This window comes from Neoarius graeffei, chromosome 27, assembly GCF_027579695.1.
Source record: "Neoarius graeffei isolate fNeoGra1 chromosome 27, fNeoGra1.pri, whole genome shotgun sequence".
Lineage (NCBI taxonomy): Eukaryota > Metazoa > Chordata > Actinopteri > Siluriformes > Ariidae > Neoarius > Neoarius graeffei.
Genome location: NC_083595.1, coordinates 27,586,249 through 27,604,302, shown reverse-complemented (window position 1 = coordinate 27,604,302; position 18,054 = coordinate 27,586,249). Strand labels below are relative to the sequence as shown.

The 18,054-nt window shown below is 40.9% G+C and overlaps 1 protein-coding gene across 1 annotated transcript in view; it reads left to right on the top strand.

The window, feature by feature from the left end:
- Positions 1 to 18,054, top strand: part of galns (galactosamine (N-acetyl)-6-sulfatase) — a 103,164-nt gene that overhangs the window by 1,427 nt on the left and 83,683 nt on the right. The window contains exons 2-6 of the mRNA XM_060911891.1: positions 2,252 to 2,375; positions 9,146 to 9,220; positions 10,728 to 10,830; positions 15,508 to 15,651; positions 16,845 to 16,911. Coding sequence (XP_060767874.1) covers positions 2,252 to 2,375; positions 9,146 to 9,220; positions 10,728 to 10,830; positions 15,508 to 15,651; positions 16,845 to 16,911 — 513 coding nt within the window. The remainder of the gene's footprint in view (positions 1 to 2,251; positions 2,376 to 9,145; positions 9,221 to 10,727; positions 10,831 to 15,507; positions 15,652 to 16,844; positions 16,912 to 18,054) is intronic.

The following is an 18,054-nucleotide window of genomic DNA, read 5'->3' as shown; positions in this document are numbered from 1 at the left end:
CGCCTCACAGCAAGAAGGTCCGGGTTCGAGCCCCGTGGCCGGCGAGGGCCTTTCTGTGTGGAGTTTGCATGTTCTCCCCGTGTCCGCGTGGGTTTCCTCCGGGTGCTCCGGTTTCCCCCACAGTCCAAAGACATGCAGGTTAGGTTAACTGGTGACTCTAAATTGACCGTAGGTGTGAATGTGAGTGTGAATGGTTGTCTGTGTCTATGTGTCAGCCCTGTGATGATCTGGCGACTTGTCCAGGGTGTACCCCGCCTTTCGCCCGTAGTCAGCTGGGATAGGCTCCAGCTTGCCTGTGACCCTGTAGAACAGGATAAAGCGGCTACAGATGATGAGATGAGACATACTAATTTTATCAAAATAGTCTGAAAACTTACTGGCATTCAACATTAAAACTTAACTATGTTTCCAATGATATGGAACCAAATATTTGTTTTAGGGTATAAAGAATGATTTAAGTGCATCCCTTTTGGAGCTACCTGTGGTCAAAAAAGCACTTTTTCTAAATGACACGAGTAATTTTGCTAAATATGACATATATTGCCATACATTCACCAAAAATAACGTTATCACCAATGTTTTTTTGCATGGTAAATAGAGCTATCACAGGGCTACAATAAACAACCAAGTTTTAGTCAAGCCTTTTGATATTGAAGATAATAAGTGTTAAATGTGATTTTTAGCTTGCGTACCCTGATTGTAAAACAACCCTTTAAGTAATCTGTCTGACGAATCCTGTTTTGTAAGGTCTCACCCTGGCTGGTGTTCTACACCAAGGTGTTGTTAGACAGTGTCTTGTCGCATTACAAGCTGTTATTAAAATGGATTTCTGGAGGGTTAGCACCATTTGATTTACACAACATGCCTACCACTTTAAAGGTGCACATTGTTTTGTTTTTTCATTGTGACATAAACAATAATTAAGATGAAAAAAACAGAAATCTGGAGTGTGTATAGGTATTCACACCAAAAAAAGGCAATACTTTGTAGAGCCACCTTTTGCTGCAATTTCAGCTGCAAGTTTCTTGGGGTATGTCTCTATTAGCTTAGCACATCTAGCCACTGGGATTTTTGCCCATTCCTCAAGGCAAATCTGCTCCAGCTCCTTCAAGTTCGATGGGTTGCGTTGGTGTACAGCAATCTTCAAGTTATGCCACAGATTCTTCAAGTTATGCCAATGGGCGGCACGGTGGTGTAGTGGTTAGCACTGTTGCCTCACAGCAAGAAGGTTCCGGGTTCAAACCCAGCGGCCGGCGAAGGCCTTTCTGTGTGGAGTTTGCATGTTCTCCCAATGTCTGCATGGGTTTCGTCCGGGTGCTCCGGTTTCCCCCACAGTCCAAAGACATGTAGTTAGGTTGACGTGGGCTGAGGTGGCCTTGAGCAAGGTACCTAACCCCTGACTGCTCCCCGGGTGCTCTGGTGTGGCTGCCCACTGCTGTGGGTGTGTGCGTGTGTTCACTGCTTCAGATGGGTTGAATGCAGAGGATGAATTTCACTGTGCTTGAAGTGTGCATGTGACAAATAAAGGTTTCTTCTTCTTCTAGATTCTCAATTGGGTTGCGGTCTGGGCTTTGATTAGGCCATTCCAAGATATTTAAATGTTTCCCTTTAAACCACTCCAGTGTAGCTTTAGCAGTATGTTTAGGGTCATTGTCCTGCTGGAACGTGAATCTTCGTCCCAGTCTCAAACCTCTGGCTGACTCAAACAGGTTTTTCCTCCAGAACTGCCCTGTATTTAGTGCCATCCATCTTTCCTTCAATTCTGACCAGCTTTCCTGTCCCTGCAGATGAAAAATATCCCCACAGCATGATGCTGCCACCACCATGCTTCATTGTAGGAATGGTGTTCTTAGGGTGTTGGGTTTGCACCACACATGGCATTTCCCATGATGGCCAAAAAGATCAGTGATTGGTTGTTGGAAGCATAGGCTCATGAAAGCGCAACTGAAGTCCTGCTTTACGTGTCCATTGTTATACTTTCTCAACTCAGCAGCTATGATGCAAGTTGGAAAGCCATATTGAATACAAGACAGCTGCTACTGTCTACTCCAAAAGTTGCTAGATTTGTCACCATTTGTCCCCCTGTTTTTTCAAATTAATTTGCTAAAGGGGTTTAAAAAAAGACACCAAATCTTATCTAGTTGACAACATTTGCTTTGTTGAATGACAGACTAATTATTATGAGATGCTTAAACAAAACTTTGCATCTGTTTGGAACCTCATTCTTCCCCTGCATGATGTTCTCTTTCAGATGGGATGGGGTGATCTGGGTGTATTTGGTGAGCCCTCTAAAGAAACCCCACATCTGGATCTGATGGCCTCTCAGGGGATGCTGTTTCCCAACTTCTACGCTGCAAATCCTCTCTGTTCTCCATGTATGTATACTCTGCTTACATTTTACGTTTCTCATGGGATGCAGGCAAAGCCTCAAGAACTTAAAAAATAAACAGCCATACAAAGCTGCACATCTGGAATTTACATGTTGGTCCCTTGTGCATCTTTAACCTTATGTGGGAGTGCAGTTCACCTTTCTTTATATAAATAAATGTGTGGATATGTTACAGTATTCAGTGGATATTCTGTGCTAACAGTGTGTTTTCTGGTTTATACGACTCGCTCACCGGAGTACATTAGAAAGACTTGATATTTTCAGCTTTAATATGATTTTGACAGATTTAGATATTTTCCTGTAGCACTTCAGGGAACGTTGGGACACTGAAGCATGGAGACAGGTGGGGTACTTTGATTCACTTTATTTCTCTCTTCACTTTTCAGCTATTTTTATTACTTGTACGTCTCACTGAGACAGAGTGTGATGGTTGTGTGTATATTATAAGGGGTCCTTTGTTAAATTTGGTGCAGCCAATCCAGAGAAATTAGGGAAAATATGACCGGTACCATCATCTTAACAGACAATCAGCTGTACGTTGAAATTAATTGCATAACACACATTTATACAAAGTCGTATAGGTTGATTTATAGTGGCGCAGCGGCTACAATTATCGACAGTCCATAATTATTCAGATTTACCAATAAAAAAACAATTTTACAAAGGTGAGTGTCAGTTACAACAGTTATTATTGGTTAATTAATCAACCGGAAGACCCGCCTCGCCCTTTGATCATGTCGTCTGATGGCACAGCTCGTTACCTGAGATGGAATTTTTTTTAGCACGATCAGCAATTTGAAGAAAACCCGGACGTTATCATCGCAGGTAAGCATGGTGGAAAGATCATGGACATGTTTTTACTGATCAAATTCACCGATATTTCATGATCTCCTTGTTGAAACCTACTTTGTTTCTGACTCCTTCATTTGACAGTCGCCATTTTGTATCTAAACGCGCGTTTGAGAAGTCACGTGAGGTGTCGATAATAGTGATCACTTTCACTGGTGTCCACCATTATCGACACCCTGTGGATTTAAGTGACATTTACAACTGTTATGGATCGATCTTTGGGTAACATTGTTGAAGTAGATGAAGTATTTTTTAAAAAAAATAAAAGTGCTGTGATTTTATAATAATTTTTTTCCCCTGATTCATAACAGAATGGAATGCTTATAGAGTATTTGGAATCCGATTGCAGTAAATAGAATTAGGCCAGAATTAAATTCCTAGCTTGAAATATTCAGATTTTTCTATTCCATTCAGAATTTTTTTTTTGCAGTTTGTTGTAAATATCTACCACATATTACAATATCAGTAGACATTTTATATTTTGGTTTGAGGAATGACATGCGACCTTTGACCTGGAGTTTCATGTGGTTACAGTGTTAATTACCTGTTGACATTTATAAGTAAATGAAAAAACTAGAAATTAATACAAACAACAATGAATGATTAACAAAATGTGATCTACGAAAATACTTAGAAAATGGAACACAAAGATTTTCTGACACAGGTTAAACATTATCAGTTCATTTGTTTACAAGCATTAGAATTACTTCCTCATTTACATAAGCACCGACATCGATATATTTATATAAAGGATATTTTGTACTAAATATAAGTCTGTGTAAAACAAATTTTAAATAAAAACTGTTTTGTAAACTTAATACCACATACAGATGATTTTTTAAAATTTATTAAAAAAAAATCATCTGGATGTCGATAACTGTGGACAAAGGTATCAATAATTGTGGAACGGTGTCATGTGATCTGATACTCTAAGGCTACATCCACACGACAACGGCAACGAGATTTTTTTTTTTTTTTAGCGGGTAAAAAAAATATCGCGTCCACATGGGCAACGGATCAGTAAAATATCAGGTCCATATGGCAACGCAACGCTTGCTGAAAACGATGCAATACACATGCCACGCCTCTACGTGCGCTGTAAGACGGTCCCTTCGGAGACACCAGAACAATAGAAGAAGAAGTAGGACGCATGCGCATGTAACGGGTTTATTTTTTTCCACTTGCCATTGTGTGTAGTGGTGGGGAAATTCTGCGCTGGCCCTTTAAGAGCGCAGGTAGTTATGGGAACGAGGTGCTGGCCTCTTTCAGTTCGTTTTGGAAATGTAAGCGCCAATGCCACTGGACGTTTGCAGCCCGTCCTCAGCAGTGTATTTGTGTCTCATTTCTTCAGAATAAAAAGACTGGTGAACAACACAACGCAACGTCTGTTACACGCATAAACCCCTTCTTCTACCCGGCGTGAAGCACTCACAGGAACAAACACACAACAACAAGAAGATGGCTGCGACTACGCGAGGAAATTGTGCCTTCTGTGTGTACAAATTAGTTTTATTAGTGTGCATAGTTTTATATAACTTAAATTTCTTATTGTGTGTGAACATTTTGAAAAGCATTTTTATATAATTTATATAACTTTTTATATTGTGTGTGAACATTTTGAAAAGCAGTCTTATCCAATAAAAAAAAGAAATTCAAGAAATGGTTCAGTTACTTGTTTATTTAAAAGAAAAGCTGTATACAAAAGTGAATGCAATGCAGTGGTTCATACAAAACAGTCTGTTGAAGGGTCTTCTGACCCTTTTCCCCTCTGCCTCCATTATAGTCAGGTAGCTGTTGCTTTGTGTGGAAGACTGTACTTTCTGTTCATCAAAGCAGGTGGAAATTGTCTGTCTGGCAGGTCAGTCAGGTTAATGTGTAAACAAATTCAATTTCTGTTGTTACGAATGATGCGCGCGAGAGTGCTGCTTGTTCTAGTCATGTGGTTGTGACGTCATCGTAAACAAATCCGTTCTACTCATCCAGACGACTTCGCAACGGCGCCGTTGCCAGATTTTTTTCACTCTGGAACCCGTTCTCAAAAAATTTCGTTTTGGGGCACCCAAAACGCCGGTGCCGTGTGGACGCCAGGCCGAAACTATAAACAATTTTATCAGATTCACCTGAATCCGTTGCCGTGTGGACAGGGCCTAAGTAACCTGGAATCAACTCATTTTTTTTTTTCCAGTGGAAGTTTAAGTAATTATTCATACACAATTTACGTATTGAAAGTCTTTTCTACTTTTTCAACAGCCAGTGGTGTGCACAGATAGACACGAGGTGGTGCTCAAGCACCTGCCCCTCTGCCCTCTGTCCAAAAAAGTGCCCTTTTGAATTTTTTTTTTTTTACAGTTTACTGAGGCCAATGTCGACATGATCTTTTAGAAAAGCCGCGGCATTAAAAGCGTGTGAAAATAATGTCCCGATGTGTGCCCCCTCCGCACACACACCGGACCTCCGTCTCTCTTGCTCTGTCACGTGAACAAGCGTGCAGTGCATTCAATGTGAGGTTGCAGCAGCATAGCGTCCTGGAAGCCACGGCCTTGTCGTAGCGCAGACAACACATCGGGCAGTCAGTCAGCTCTTCCCCTGCCCCACCAGCCAGGTAACACATGAATCGAGTGAAAATGTATTGTTTGCCCTCTAAGCCCAAGCTGTAATTATTTTGTCGTGAAGTAGCCCGTCGCATACAGAAACAACTGCACATGGCAGCCTTTGCCAGCTTATTTGCTCCCTTTCCATATGGAGAAACAAACTGAACAACATTTTAAATGTAGCCTAAACCATTGAGGCAACCTCACTCTCCATCAATTCTGACCTGTTTTTATAACATGATTAAGAATATCACGTTATGCTAGTATGCACACCGTTATGCAAATAAAGGAGAGCTCCGTTGAGCCCATTGAGTGTGTATATTTTGTTACAAATTTTAAGATGATCTCACGGAAATCTGTGAATAAACACAGTCTTGAGACTCAAGTCAGTGACGGGAAGATCAGACTTTCAGACTTTTTAAAGATGGAACTACAGAAAAATACCCAAAACTTTGATATGATTATGAACACAAGAGGAGGGTTAAATCTCAGACTTTTATAATAAGGTGTTCCACATGCGCAAAAAAGTGCCCTTTTCCCCCCCAGAGCACTTGCCCCCCAAAATGTCTGTGCACGCCACTGTCAACGGCCAACAGGTCGTTAAGGTGTCAGTAATTGTAGCCGTCGCTCTATTACATACTCATGCTAAATGCAATCAAATCATCATATAAAGAAAACTATTTTCTGTTTTTAAAATCGAATTGAAAATGAAAGAAAACCCCTGTATCACATAAACAGTATATTATAATAGTATGTTAGCTTGTTCCAAAATTGGATCAGATTCATTATTCCTTTTTGTGCTTTAAATATCCGATCCAGATTTCGACTGGATATTAGATTGTTGCAGTCTCTATTAATTTGCATTCGTGTATTGATTGATTGATTTACATATCCTTCTTAACCATGGCTTTGGAGTTTGTGGATGTTAAAAGAAAACCAGTTAAACCAGATGATGTGTGTTCTGCAGAGGAAATGTCCTGTTTATTGTGTGACAGATATTCTCAGTTCATCTGCGCTGCATAACTACATTTGCTCTTGTGGACACGTATAGGTTGTATTCAGTCATGTGACTTTTGCTTGTGAGTGTACTTCCGATGAATGAAGTGGTGGTCAGGCAAACCGATTTGGCCGCCGTTATGCACAGAATTAGTGAAACCGTCTCCGACTATTTTTGCAGTTTTGAGGCCAATGCACGGTCAAGATACCTTCAGAAAGTTGCTCTTTGCAATGGGATTAGATCCTTACATGCTAACAAAGAAGGATTTTTCCTACGAGTTGGAAAATTATCCATCCGTTGAGTTCCCCAACATCTCAAACTACCTGGTGCTGCAGACATCATTCTACACGGACACACAGATGAAAACCTGAAAGAGCATGCAGGAGTACAGCTTTTTATATGCAGCTGGGTTAAAGATCTGGGAATCAGGACACTACAAAATAAATCCTGTATCGCTTATACCCGGGTTAGTAAGACTTTTTAGGCTTTCTGTATGCGTCTTCGCAATGGTTATTAGGACGCTACGAGTCTGAGTATCGGGTGTGAACAAACCACAGCGGCTCGATTCTCAATCCTCCCTGCTCTTTTCTCCAGGTAAATCATTCACAAAGCTCCACAGAAACCCCTTTAAAGACCTGGGGATTGGTGAAACAAGACGAAGAAGTTATCACGGCTCACTGTAACTGCATGTGGATCGATTATCTTACCTCTCTAGTTCAGTGTAGGAGGCCATTCGACATCATCGTCCTTGTAAAGACTGCTAAGACATCCTGATAAATAAAGTGAAAACATACGTGTTAGTTGACAACATGGCAACCACAAACAAACAGGAAACAAAAACACATCTGAGGACTGAAGCGTCTCCTGAACTTCAAAACATCACAAAATAACGGAAAATCGGGAGAGAAGTGATTTGAGAATCCAAATGGAATAAATCCGAGGAATGTACGAACCTTTCATGAAGTGATCACTGCAAACTCGAGTGTTCTTCGACTCGGTTCCCTTCCATCGCAGCAAAAGTTTCAAGAGCCACCTTTCTCATCGTCTTTTGGTAAAATCCTTTGCTCTTTCACCCTTTATCACATCACAGGGAACCCGGAAGAAACTTATCAGTTTCATGGTTTGTCCGATTCAAGCAGTTTAAAAAAAAAAAAAAAAACGCAAGCGTAGGGCATTTTAACGACTAGCAAGGTGCTCCGGTGTTAGTAACGCTTTGTGAACAGGAAGCTTAGCTGATCATCACTTCATGTCTTGCATATCTAATGAGGTGGATGTGACGTTGGAAGCAACCCACCTATTGGAACCTTGATTTCTGGTGCTGCTGCTTAACTTCTCCTAGAATGTTCAACACAAACTCTCCAATCATTGCATTCAAGATGATAACTTTTTAAACTTGTTCTCGTTGCGTCTTAAACCTATTAACTCTGTTGTGCTGCTAAAAGTTCGAATTTAGAGTTGCCGATTTGATCTCGGTAACATAGGAGTCCTCCAGATTGCCCCAAAGTTTCTGGAGGTTTATGAGATGCTTTTCAACATCTTTATTTTTTTGGGAAATATAATTAGATTGAAAAATTATGACTAAAAGTGTCACCTTTAAATCTGTCAGTTAGGTGTTAAATTGATTATTTTTAAAGATTTTTGATGAACATCTTAAAGCTAAAAGTATCCCAGACCTTTCTTTAGAATCAGCTTTGTTCGGTTTCATACACTTGTAAATGAGAACTCCAGGTAGAGAGAGAGGGAGAAAACTCATTATGATAATGTGGTTAATGCTCCCTCTATTGCAGTGTGCAAATGGCCCATAATTTGGAAATTTGAAGGAACCTTTAATGCATAAGATGTACCATTAGCCTGTTTTCACTTGTAATTAATATTTAAGCAAATAAGGTGTAATCGATGGTTAATCTGGTCAGTGTGAGATGAGGGCGCCTGGAGGACATCTGCTCTGTACCTGGTGTTCTACATTAGTGCCATGGAGACAGTGTTCTGCCTCGAAGCCTTAATTAAAATTTTAATCACATCATAGATAAGAAGAAGGCCGGCTAATCACAATATGCAGGATGAGGACATATTGAGGATGTCTTCAGTTTTGTCTTTCTCTTTGAAGACAAGACTTGTATGTTGATTTTGCGAATTTAAACCTATAACTGAATTTCCATGAATTTTCCTCTCTTACCTTTCTTTCAGTCACATTTTCAACTTTATTTGTTGTAGCAGGCAAGTCTCGCTATAGTTCCTTCATGCTTGAGATGCTTCTCATGATTGATGGCACATTTCACAGATTCTCACTGAAATGTCTCTCATTCCTGAATTCTCCAGCCAGAGCCGCGTTGCTTACCGGGCGTCTTCCCATCCGGAATGGATTCTACACGACCAACGCACATGCCAGGAATGGTATGACCTACCCTGACAATCATCAATCATACATGGAATAAAACAGGACATGGCATGCAGTTATATTGGAAAATGGTGAACTTCAGGATGGTTGATTTATTTTAAATATAATATTGGCTGGCTTTGAGTGGTATATCAGATATATTCCATGCAACTAGCATGATGCTGAACGAGTTGAAGACGAGTAGCTGAATGGAATATATGTGATGGACCATGAAAAAAGCCAACCATTATTATTATACATACAGTATATACTCTTTTTTTCATATCAGCGTTCTCGAAGGCCAGTGCTAGCTTACCCGTGATTCAGTGCTGTTAGCGCAGCAGTGCAGTTACCTTCCAGTCGGTGTAGCGTTTATCAATAGTGTTAGCGAAGGCCAACGCTAGTGCAGTCAAGCCAGTGCAAGTATCGCAGGCTAACAACCGAGAAACTAAGATTTCTGTCTCCAGATTCTTCTTCAACACTGCATGCTCGCCACAGTATTTTTCACTCATACTTAAGTATTCATTTCCTTGTGTAATTTACTTAGTTACTTTTAAACTCAACATCGACAGCGACACACGACGGAGCGACCTGGCAGCCAAAATTCTCTCAAAATCTTCCGTATTTAACGAAGCAAACCTGGCGGCCATGTTTGTCACAGTCGCTTGCTAGCACAATAATTTTATATCTCCGACATGTGACATCATGTTGTCTTGACAACATGCAATATCGTAAACCATATTCAACGCTCATTCTGCATTGGGTAGAGTGATGTAATACATGTAGGATAAGCGATTATGCTAACAATATTGCATGCTATCAAAGCAGATGAATGAAACCTGCTAGAAGGAACTAGAATACGTTTTGACATTTTTTTCCCAATCAAAAAAGTGTTCTGTATGTATAATAATTTTAAATATAAGTACATTCAGAAATGTTTTATTCTTCTTATACCACAGAGATGTGCTAATTATTGATTTTTTTTTGCATTAATTAAAGAACGACAGTTCATGCTGTTTATTTGTTTTTAGTTGGATGTTGTCGAATGAAACCAGTTAGTTCCTGTTATCATTTATGTTATCAGAGCTATAAACAGATGCTCCTTCAACTGGTGAGCTTTCTCTTCTTTATCTCGAAGAAGAGTTTGTCATGTTATCCTCTGGCTTGAAGACACTCTTGTGTCAGAAAATTTAAAGTTGCAGCTTTGACTGAGACTGGAGATTCTTTCCAAAAATGCTAAGAGAGTTACACGTTTTTTAATCCATTTATGTATCACGTCTGCCATACAAGTCCCTGTTTAGGGCTGAATTAGTTGCCACTGCAGAATCAATAACCTATTAGAATAGGAGTATTAATATAAACCTGTGATTTGCCTTTTAGCTAAGTCTACTGTCCGAGCTACTGTGATCAAAAATGTATCGGCACATCCTGACCAGTCAGAATCGAACCTTCTGTAGTGGTATGGTAACGTATTCAAATGAGTGTCCATTCATAGACAAGTCTTGTATCGTCTGTCTCACACAGCCTATACACCTCAAGAGGTCGTGGGAGGAATTACAGACGATGAGATCCTGTTGCCTCAGATCTTAAAAAAACGAGGTTATGTCAGCAAGATCATTGGCAAGTGGTGAGTTTCTCTGTGTTTCTTTCATGAAGATGACAAAATCTCTGCTGGTTCACGTCCACAAGCCAGCACAGAATGCGCCATTCTCTATTTCTGTCTGGTTCTGCTTTGCGTTGTCACATTCCCTGTTTCTACTGTCTCACTCAAAACTGCTCAGGGTTTTGCACTTGGTGACGCTGAGAGAGACTGCTTTCATACCCGCTGTTTTTATTATGCCTCTGCCCCCAAAACTAGGAGTACTCATGATGGTTCTGGGTTTCTTGTTGGCACGATAGCTGAAGACAGAGCTGTTGAATGTTTCGTTTGTCCAGATAGCGTCACGGTTGCAGCAAGGTCATAATGTCTGATGCTTTTCTTCAGTAGCTTCCTTTCTGGATGTTATACTGTACACTTTAAAGGAGATACGCAGAACCACGGCCTCACTTTTTCTTTATAAATGCCTTGAGACCTCAAGAATGGCACAGGGATAGTTTTAAGCATTAACAATAAATCTAATATAGTAATTTTTATGATTAAAATGATTAATATACAAAAAAATTGGGACAAAGTTCAAATTGTAAATAAAAACGGAATGCAATGATGTGGAAGTTTCAAAATTCCATATTTTATTCAAAATAGAACATAGATGACATATTAAATGTTTAAACTGAGAAAATGTATCATTTAAAGAGAAAAATTAGGTGATTTTAAATTTCATGACAACACATCTCAAAAAAGTTGGGACAAGGCCATGTTTACCACTGTGAGACATCCCCTTTTCTCTTTACAACAGTCTGTAAACATCTGGGGACTGAGGAGACAAGTTGCTCAAGTTTAGGGATAGGAATGTTCACCCATTCTTGTCTAATGTAGGATTCTAGTTGCTCAACTGTCTTAGGTCTTTTTTGTCGTATCTTCCGTTTTATGATGCGCCAAATGTTTTCTATGGGTGAAAGATCTGGACTGCAGGCTGGCCAGTTCAGTACCCGGACCCTTCTTCTACGCAGCCATGATGCTGTAATTGATGCAGTATGTGGTTTGGCATTGGCATGTTGGAAAATGCAAGGTCTTCCCTGAAAGAGACGTCGTCTGGATGGGAGCATATGTTGCTCTAGAACCTGGATATACCTTTCAGCATTGATGGTGTCTTTCCAGATGTGTAAGCTGCCCATGCCACACGCACTAATGCAACCCCATACCATCAGAGATGCAGGCTTCTGAACTGAGCGCTGATAACAACTTGGGTCGTCCTTCTCCTCTTTAGTCCGAATGACACGGCGTCCCTGATTTCCATAAAGAACTTCAAATTTTGATTCGTCTGACCACAGAACAGTTTTCCACTTTGCCACAGTCCATTTTAAATGAGCCTTGGCCCAGAGAAGACGTCTGCGCTTCTGGATCATGTTTAGATATGGCTTCTTCTTTGAGCTATAGAGTTTTAGCTGGCAACGGCGGATGGCACGGTGAATTGTGTTCACAGATAATGTTCTCTGGAAATATTCCTGAGCCCAGTTTGTGATTTCCAATACAGAAGCATGCCTGTATGTGATGCAGTGCCGTCTAAGGGCCCGAAGATCACGGGCACCCAGTATGGTTTTCCAGCCTTGGCCCTTACGCACAGAGATTCTTCCAGATTCTCTGAATCTTTTGATGATATTATGCACCGTAGATGATGATATGTTCAAACTCTTTGCAATTTTACACTGTCGAACTCCTTTCTGATATTGCTCCACTATTTGTCGGCGCAGAATTAGGGGGATTGGTGATCCTCTTCCCATCTTTACTTCTGAGAGCCGCTGCCACTCCAAGATGCTCTTTTTATACCCAGTCATGTTAATGACCTATTGCCAATTGACCTAATGAGTTGCAATTTATTCCTCCAGCTGTTCCTTTTTTGTACCTAACTTTTCCAGCCTCTTATTGCCCCTGTTCCAACTTTTTTGAGATGCGTTGCTGTCATGAAATTTCAAATGAGCCAGTATTTGGCATGAAATTTCAAAATGTCTCACTTTCGACATTTGATATGTTGTCTATGTTCTATTGTGAATACAATATCAGTTTTTGAGATTTGTAAATTATTGCATTCCGTTTTTATTTACAGTTTGTACCTTGTCCCAACTTTTTTGGAATCGGGGTTGTAGATAATAGATTAATATAGATAGCGGTCTGAGTGAATCACTTTTGACATCTGTGACGTCACAGTGGGAAGGCTATCAGTCTCCGCCATTTCCGCTATACTAAAATACAGAGCTGACTGCAACTCCAATCCTCCATTTTGAGCTAATTTCTCGCCATGCCACGTAGATGTGTTGCTGGCGGGTGCAGCAACACGACAGAAGGTGGATTTATGTTGCATTCATGGCCCAAGAATGTTCAAATTCAGACATGAAATTGAATGAATTTCATGAAGGGCCCAAGAATTCATTCAATGGTCAATATTACGTTCATATTACTATTTGAATACCACTCGAATGATATTTGAATGGTATTCAAATGGTATTTGAAATACAAATTTCAGTTTGTATTGAAATACTGTTTTGTATTTCAAGAATACAAATTAGTAACCAGGTGGCCGAGACTTTTTCCAGCGGAAGCATCTGCAGCAAGAGTTTTACTTGTTTATATTGAGCTCCTTATGTGCTCATATCAAAGGAAAAAATACTCATGTGACATTCATACTGTAATTATAACAGTGCATTTACCAGCTGTAGCTGTTTTTGGTAAGTATCAAAGTAGTCTCATGCTATCTAGAGTCGATTTCTTATCAGTAGTAAAGATTAAATAAAGATTGGTTTAAATCTGTCGAGGTTGTTTGCCTTTGCTGTAGCTTTGGAGGCAGAAAATTAAGAGCTACCATACTGGTTAATGACCACAAGTTGGCCTAGTGGTTAGCGTGTCTGCCTCTCGACCAGGAGACTGCGAGTTCTACTTGTGGTCGAGTCATACCAAAGACCATCAAAAAATGGTACCTACTACCGTCTGGCAATGGCATGCTACAATACAGATGCGAGTGGGGAGTCAAACTTGTGCGGTTACCAGAGGACCAGCCCGCCACTGTAACCCTAGCTGTATAGGCGAGAGGCCAAGGGCTATGGAAATGGAGATCGGTGCTGCACCCATACGCCTTAAAGAGTTGGTTAGTACTGCGACAGGAGGCTGCCTGGGAAGACCAGATTTTGGCATGAGAGGTACTTTGACTTTTGATCCTGGTTTGATTGGCCAGAAGTTCAAAAAATTTCAACTTTACAAGTGCTCTGCTGTAACCAAAAACCACCAGCAGCAGTGATTTATTTATTTTAAAGTGGCTGCAAGGTGGGTGTAATCCGATTACGATATAATGCGTACTCTGGATTTTGAAGGGAAAAAATGGCAAGTTTTGAAGCACCCGAAGAAAGAAAGGGAAAATCATGGCCACTTTACGCTTTGCCTCGTGTTAAAGTCCAGAAACCTCAAATGTTTGGACAAGCCTAGAGTTAAAGCTCTAAAATTGGTACAGTGTATATTAATCAAATATACCATGCACTGAGAGGCTCCAGTTGAAATTATGAATTCTTTAAGGTGACTGGCATTGTACTATTTTTGCAGCCCCAAAGAAAATAGAAAATTGTACTATGCCAGTCACTGAAGATAATCCATAATTCCCGGTGCCTCTCAGTGCATGGTATATTTAATTTACATCCCTCATCAAAAAATCCATCCATCCATTATCTTTAACCGCTTATCCTGTGCAGGGCCGCGGGCAAGCTGGAGCCCATCCCAGCTGACTATGGGCGAGAGGCGGGGTACACCCTGAACAAGTCGCCAGGTCATCGCATGGCTGACACATAGACACAGACAACCATTCACACTCACATTCACACCTACGGTCAATTTAGAGTCACCAATTAGCCTAACCTGCATGTCTTTGGATTATGGGGGAAACCAGAGGACCCGGAGGAAACCCACGCAGACACGGGGAGAACATGCAAACTCCACACAGAAAGGCCCCATCGGCCACTGGGCCCGAACCCAGACCCTTCTTGCTGTGAGGTGACAGTGCTAACCACTACACCACCGCGCCGCCCCTCATCAAAAAATTCCAAGCTAAAAGTGTTCAGCTTGAATCTCAGCATAAACTCACCGGAGGCAGCCATGTTTGTTGTTTACGTTGGAGCGACCTTCGACCTGCACATGTGTAATGTACCATACTATCTCCTGCCTCTTTAGGTATGATCATGATGCGTAGATCTACACACAGAAATGCTTGCAGAGCCACAGCTGTGACTTGAGTCGGCTGTGCAGCTTGAAATTGTGATGTCAGTTCATGGTATATCCAGGATAGCCCATGACTGACTCACACCATATCCTTTTTTTTTTTCAATTTTTGACATCCTGAGATGCATTGCTTAATCCGTGGTGGAACTATTTTGTCATGTGAGCCATCCTTGGCCAATCCCTGCACGGGAGATTTTTGATGAGGGATATAAATTCATGTCTGCTCATCGATGTACAACTGCTTGTGTTTGTCTGGATTTTTTTTTTTCATCGTACAGCATATCCTGATTTTGTATTGCATTTCTGTTTTTCTTCTTTATATTACTGGAGTTGCACAAACAGGAATTCCTTGTTCATTTTGTACTTGGTTAATAAAAAATGAAGAAAAATCTACCAATGGTTTCTGATATAAACATCTTCGAACTTCCACTCTGTATCTGACCCCAGGCACCTCGGACACAGAACGCAGCACCTGCCTCTGGAGCATGGTTTTGACCAGTTCGTCGGTTCTCCACATTGCCATTTTGGACCCTATAACGAAAGCATCCGTCCCAACATCCCTGTCTATAACAACTCCCTAATGATTGGAAGGTACGTATCTGACTCTCACACTGCTGCAGTCATGTCTGAAAATGACAGCTTACAAACAATAACCTTTGTTTTCTATCTGAATTTCTTGGCTACCACTCTGGATAAATTAATCGTTTATTTTTTTGGCTTGTGTTTTTGCCAGCTGTGTTCAGATCCCCCATTATCTGTCTGTTTGTTCTCCCAAACCAGCCATATGCGCATTCAGGGTCATTGCTTCTAGCAAGTGTGCCGCTTTTGTGCTTAGCAGTGGGTTTAATGAGCGTAGCTTACCCGAGCTTGGCCAGACGCGTACACGCAAACACACGAACATACATGCACCCAGGAGACAGCAGGTTGCTTTGACGGTGTGTTAGGACACCTGGAACAGCCAGAGCATGAGAGCTGGCGAGGCAGCAACACGCATCCGTTCGCACTCAGAACACAGCTCGAGCTCTTCAGAGACCAACTGTGTGCCTCACTAAATTCGGTTCTTAATCACTCTTTGGAAAAACATTCTTCAGCAAGCTGCTGTTCAGAACAAAACCTCCGTGTAGTGTGAAATTTACGCGAAAGTATGCATGTTCATTAGAGCAAAGTATAGACCTAACCAAGGCTGTGTTCCAGTACTGTTTTTAACACACCCTTGTTGACTTTCCCTCTGATGAATCCCATCTTAAGGACTATTACAGTACTTTATTAGTGCAGCTGAAGTCTGTTAGATGACCATTTGGAAGCCTGAGGGATCAAGTCAACGTAATTGTTGACTTTACGAGCACAACTTGCCCAGAATGCATTGCAAACAGATGCATTTTCCTTTTCAAAACAATTAATGCTGTTAATGCCTGTTTGTTTAAACAGAAGGAACAGCATACTTCGGTTTCACACATGTAGCATTCGACTGCTGGTTAAACTGGGTTTTATGGCGCTGACTAGTCCAGTTGTACATGAGTGCTGATTTATTAATTCTCCTACCTAGTTAACAAGTTTCCTTCTTAACACCCTAGCTAGCAGGCAAGCCAATATAACTGTTTACATGGTTCGGAGTAAATAAAACATACATCAGTTACATTACCTGAAGTAAAACCTGCTCCTGCTATATACTTTCTGTCGTGTGCTGCAAGAAATCGCATAGATTACAGTTTCCACAGTGTATGAAGGTCAGCCAGGCCATGTTCAAACATTAATGGGGACACGTAGGTCATTGTGTTTTGCAGGTATTATGAGGAATTTCAAATCAACAGGAAAACCGGCGAATCAGACCTCACACAGCTCTTTTTACAGGTGAGTTTTACAGTCCCTACATCACTAGTAAAAGGTTTCAGTGTCCAGAAACAACAGAATTAAGATCATGCGGGGTCATGTTGACCAAATCACATCTTAAACTCGGTGTTCTCCTGAGTGGCGCTGGTAGTTTTTAGCTAAGAGCTTATTCTTGAAACTTATTCACGGTACATTTATGACAGAATTCCTAAACCATGAAGGTGTATAATTTTTTTTTTTTTTGCGGTCCGGTTTCCATCAAATCCTGCTCTCTGATTGGCTGGCGAGCGGGTCCGTATCCTATGATACGGACCCCAGTTACAGACCCCGGTTATGGACCTCTGGCGACTTGCTCGTTCACAACAACAACAAACATTTATCTTTTTTTAATAAGATTTATTTATAAGATAATCAAAAATCTTATAAATTTTTGCCAGCATTTCTCAGGAGAATAGCATTAATTTTACATCATGGATAGCGATAACGACAGTGTTCACAGCGAAAGTGAGTTTTACTACCCTGAGGAAGAAGAAATAAAAGAAAACATTTCAGGAGAAAGCTAAAAACCTCTAACTGTTGCTAACGCCAAGCAAAAACATGGCTGAATCCTGAATGACTCAGTTTTGTATAAATAGGGGACTACATACTGTCGGCGGCAAAATGTTTTTTTTTTTTTCCTGCCATGAAAGTGCACTTGTATACCGAGGAGGAAGCAATTTGCATTACAGCCGTGAATGAGGATTCAAAATAGCGGCTTGGCTCGGTTTTCCCTTTCGGGCGCTCTCGTTTTCTGTTAGAATTTGGTAAAGAAAAAAATAAGTATATTATTTACTAGCTTAAGGTCGGTCCGTATGGTGAAATACCGTGACCTCGGCCTTGAATACTGACCTTAGCCCAGAGGGCCTCGCTCAGTACTTTCAAGACCTCGGTCACGGTATTTCACCATACGGACCTCCCAGCTGGTAAATAAATTTTTTTTTTTTTCGCGGTCCAAATCCTGCGCTCTGATTGGCTGGCAAGTGGGTCCGTGTCCTATGGTATGGACCCCAGTTACGGACCCCGGTTACAGACCTCTGGCGACTCACTCGTTCACAACAACAACAAACATAGTAGCATTTTTTTGTCAACATTTATTTTTGCATTTCTCAGGAGAATAGCATTAAT